A 4,091-nucleotide genomic window follows, 5' to 3' on the forward strand; every position below is an offset into this window, starting at 1 on the left:
CGTCGCACCCCAACCCCCCAATCGGCCCTGCTCTGAACCCAACCAGGGGCTGCACCTAGGCATTGGGCTTGCCCTCTGCCTCCCGGGAGCAGGCCTAAGCCAGCAGGTCATTATCTCCCCAGGGGTCCCAGACTGCAAGAGGGCACAGGCTGGGCTGAGGGACCTCCTCTCCCCACCTAGTGCAGAAGTTTTTGTGCACCGGGCCTCTAGTATCTCATATATATATATATATGTGTGTGTGTGTGTGTGTGTGTGTATGTATGTATGTATATATGTAACTTATCATATATAAGTTATGTATGGAGCTCTGAATTAATATTGCATTTTTATTTTTTTGTGTGTATTATTGAACTTATGGTATATCACATTAGTAGTCTGTATAGAAACTTTTAAAGTAGAATTAAAAATAGCAATTACCAAAAATACGGATACTACTTAAAAGTTACTATGTCTTAAGTTGTCATGCATATTGTACTTAATTATATTTTCTTTTAGGTCTATGCATGTATGATGGTTTTCTTCTTGAGCAACATGATTGAGAACCAGTGTATGTCAACAGGTGCATTTGAAATAACTTTGAACGGTGAGTTCTGAATAGTTTGCATTCTGTGATAAATTTTAGGTGATTTATAGTGAGCATCAGGCTTTTCTAGTTCTCATAGTATGCTAAATTGTCTCTTTATATGGCCTCATCTACTATCATGGCATTAAAATTACATCTGGCCTGGCCAGCATGGCTCAGTGGATTGAGTGTCATCCCATGCACCAAGCGTCTCTGGTTTGATTCCCAGTCAGGGCACATGCCTGGGTTGTGGGCTCAATCTCCAGGAGGCAGCCAATTGATGTTTCTATCTTCTCTATCTTTCCCTTCCTCTCTCTCTAAAAAAAAAAAATCAATAAAAATATATGTAAAAAAATAACATCTGTGTGATGACCCCTGAATGTATAGCTCTACAGAGTTCTAGATCTTTCATCTAGGTGCTACACCCAGACTCTTAAACTTCTATTCCCAAACTCTTGATTACTTCTGCTTCCTGTAATTCCTGTATATTCCAATTTGTTCTTTCCCTGGCATTTCTCATTTATTTAATGGCACTGTTATCATTTTATCCAATTGCCCATGTCAGAAACCTAGGGTAAAATCACTTCGCCCTTACTCTCTGTACCCTAATGGATTACCAAGTTTTCTCAGTTCCACCTTTTACATGTCTCAAAAATCAGTCCCTGTCCTTAGGTCCTCCATCTCTTTATCTTCATTGGCACCACTCTAGTCTAAGCCACAATTACCTTATTCCCCTCTAATACATTCTCTAAACCAGAGGTTAGCAAATATGGCCTATATTTCAAGGTAACAATAATTTTTATACATTCTAATTCTTTAAAAATATCACAGGAATATTTATGATACACAGAAATTATATGAAATTCAAATTAGTGTTATACCTAAAGTTTTGAGTTTCACCAATGAAAAACATTAGAAATTTAAATTTATCTCTCTAGTTATATAAGTACCTATATAATATCCTTGATTTTGCCTCTTGATCCATAAAGCAGAAAATATTTACTATCTGGTTTCTTATAGAAAACTAGAGGCTCTGGTGCACGAAATTCATGCACTGGAGGAATGGGGGTTCCTTGGCAGTCATCCCTCTCGCAGTCTGGAATCCCTTTTGCAGTCTAGGACGCCTCGCTCTTTACCGCCTGCCTGCTCGCTGTTTCTTACTGCTTGGCTCGCTACTCCTTAGCACTGCTGAAGAAACGGGAGAGGGTCCCTCCACTGCCACTGCACTTGCCAGCTGTGAGCCCGGCTTCCAGCTGAGTGGTGCTCCCCCTGTGGGAGTGCACTGACCACCCGGGGGCAGTTCCTGCGTTGAGCATCTGTTTCCTGGGGGTCAGTGCGTCATAGCCACCAGTCATTCCACCTTAATGGTTGCTTTGGCTTTTATTATATAGAAGATGGCTGACACCTCCAAATAGCGCGATTTTTAAAAATGCACATTTCATCTTCTTGCTTCACTGCCTAAAATGCATTAACTGTCTTTACTTTGTTCTCAGGATAAAGACCAGAACATTTAACATGGATGGCAAAAGGGCCCTGTATGATATAGCCTAGGGATCAGCAAACCAAGACTTTGTGGACCATATCCTATGCTGCATGTTTTGTAAACAAAGTCTTATTGGAACACAGCCATGCCTATTCACATATGTATGCTTTCAGGCCACTTGGAGAGTTGAGTAGCTGTGACAGATTGTATACCTTTTCGAACTGAAAATGCTTACTATCTGTCCCTTTGCAATTTGTTGATCCCTGATTTAGTTCATGCCTACCTCTCCAGCCTCCCTTATACTACTCTTCTATATTTCAGCTGTCACTTCTTTTTTTTATCCTCACCTGAGGATATTTTTTCCATTGGTTTCCATAGAGAGTGGAAGGGAGGGAGGAGGGGGATAGAGAGACACATCAATTGGCTTCCTCCAGCATGTGCTCCCACCGTGGCTAGAGAACCTGCAACTGAGAGATACACACCCTTGACTTGAATTGAACCCATGACACTTTGGTCCTCAGGCTGATGCTCTAACCACTGGATACAACTGGGCAGGGCTCAGCTCTCACTTTTAATTATAATCTCTCCTTTAATAATAGTAGGTGCGCCCTAGCCAGGTTGTCTCAGTGGATAGAATGTCAGCCTGTGGACCAAAGGGTCCCAGATTCGATTTGGTCAAGGGCATGTACCTTGGTTGCAGGCTCCTCCCTGGCCCGGGCCCAGGTTGGAGCTCATACAGGAGGCAACCAATCGATGTGTTTTTCTCACATCGATGTTTCTCTCTGTCTTTTCCTCTCTCTTCCACTCTCCCTAAAAATCAGTGGGAAAAATATCCTCGGGTGAAGATTAACCAAACAAACAAAGTAAGTGTAATGGCTCCTTTCCAGCCTCTCAGGTCTTCCTCTCATAGCATCTTCTAGTTTTAATTCTTAGTACACAATTGTGATTTTGTACCTATTTGTATAGTTTTTTCTTCAATTCTCCTACTAGAATGTACATTCCTTAAGAGCAAGAAGCCTAATTCTTTTGCACACTTTTTTATTCCCAGCTGTGTACATAGACAATAAATATTTGTGGAGTGAATGTTTATTACAGAATCATCTTTAATTTTGAGGGCTGGTACCATTTATTTTTATAGATGTACCTGTATGGTCTAAGCTGGAATCTGGTCATCTTCCATCCATGCAACAGCTTGTTCAAATTCTTGACAATGAAATGAAGCTCAATGTCCATATGGATTCAATCCCACATCATCGATCATAGCCCCACCTATCAGCACTGAAAACTCTTTTGTAAGTAGTTTAAAAATATAAGAACTATGTATAGATATCAGTTTACTCACATCAGGAATCAGTAAGATACTAGATATTACATATATTATCACTTAGGTTTTCAACTTGGGATTTAACAGATGGATGTTTTCTTCATTAAAATTTAGAAGAGATCAAGTAAGGTTGTATTAAGTTATCTTCAAGGCTTAATAATTGAGCTTATAATATTATTTTTTTGACTATGAACTTCTAATGGCCAGAATTGATATATTATACTATTTGCTTATGTACATACTAGAGTCCCAGTGCATGATGTGCACAGGTGAGGTCCCTTAGGCCTGGCCGGCAATCAGGTTCTATCTGGGCTGTCTTGCCCAGTCCTGATTGGGGCCGGGCCAGCTGGGGCCTGCTGGCTGCTGGGCCGAGGGTAGGGGAGGAACAGGAGGAGGGACCGCAGGAAGTTTGCTGGCCAGGGGGAGCGGCCGGGGGAGGTTGACTGGCTGTGGGAATGCACTGACCACCAGGGGGCAACTCCTGCATTGAACATCTGCCCCCTGGTGGTTGGTGCGCGTCATAGAGACTGGATGACCAGTCATTTGCTCGGAACAATCGCTTAAGGCTTTTATATATATATTAGAGGCCCGGTGCACAAAAATTTGTGCACTGGGGAGGGGTGTCCCTCAGCCCCATTTGTGCCCTCTTACTGTCTGGGTCCCCTCGGGAGATAATGACATGCTGACTTAGGTCCACTCCCGGGTGTCAGAGGTCATTCTCA

At 42.2% G+C, this 4,091-nt stretch overlaps 1 protein-coding gene across 1 annotated transcript in view; it reads left to right on the top strand.

The window, feature by feature from the left end:
• LOC102768780 (selenoprotein T) overlaps window positions 1-4,091 on the top strand; it is a 35,032-nt gene that overhangs the window by 26,964 nt on the left and 3,977 nt on the right. The window contains exons 4-5 of the mRNA XM_015570212.1: window positions 496-583; window positions 3,184-3,337. Of these exons, the coding sequence (XP_015425698.1) occupies window positions 496-583; window positions 3,184-3,308 (213 nt within the window). The 3' untranslated portion in view covers window positions 3,309-3,337. The remainder of the gene's footprint in view (window positions 1-495; window positions 584-3,183; window positions 3,338-4,091) is intronic.

This window comes from Myotis davidii, unplaced genomic scaffold, assembly GCF_000327345.1.
Source record: "Myotis davidii unplaced genomic scaffold, ASM32734v1 scaffold1626, whole genome shotgun sequence".
Lineage (NCBI taxonomy): Eukaryota > Metazoa > Chordata > Mammalia > Chiroptera > Vespertilionidae > Myotis > Myotis davidii.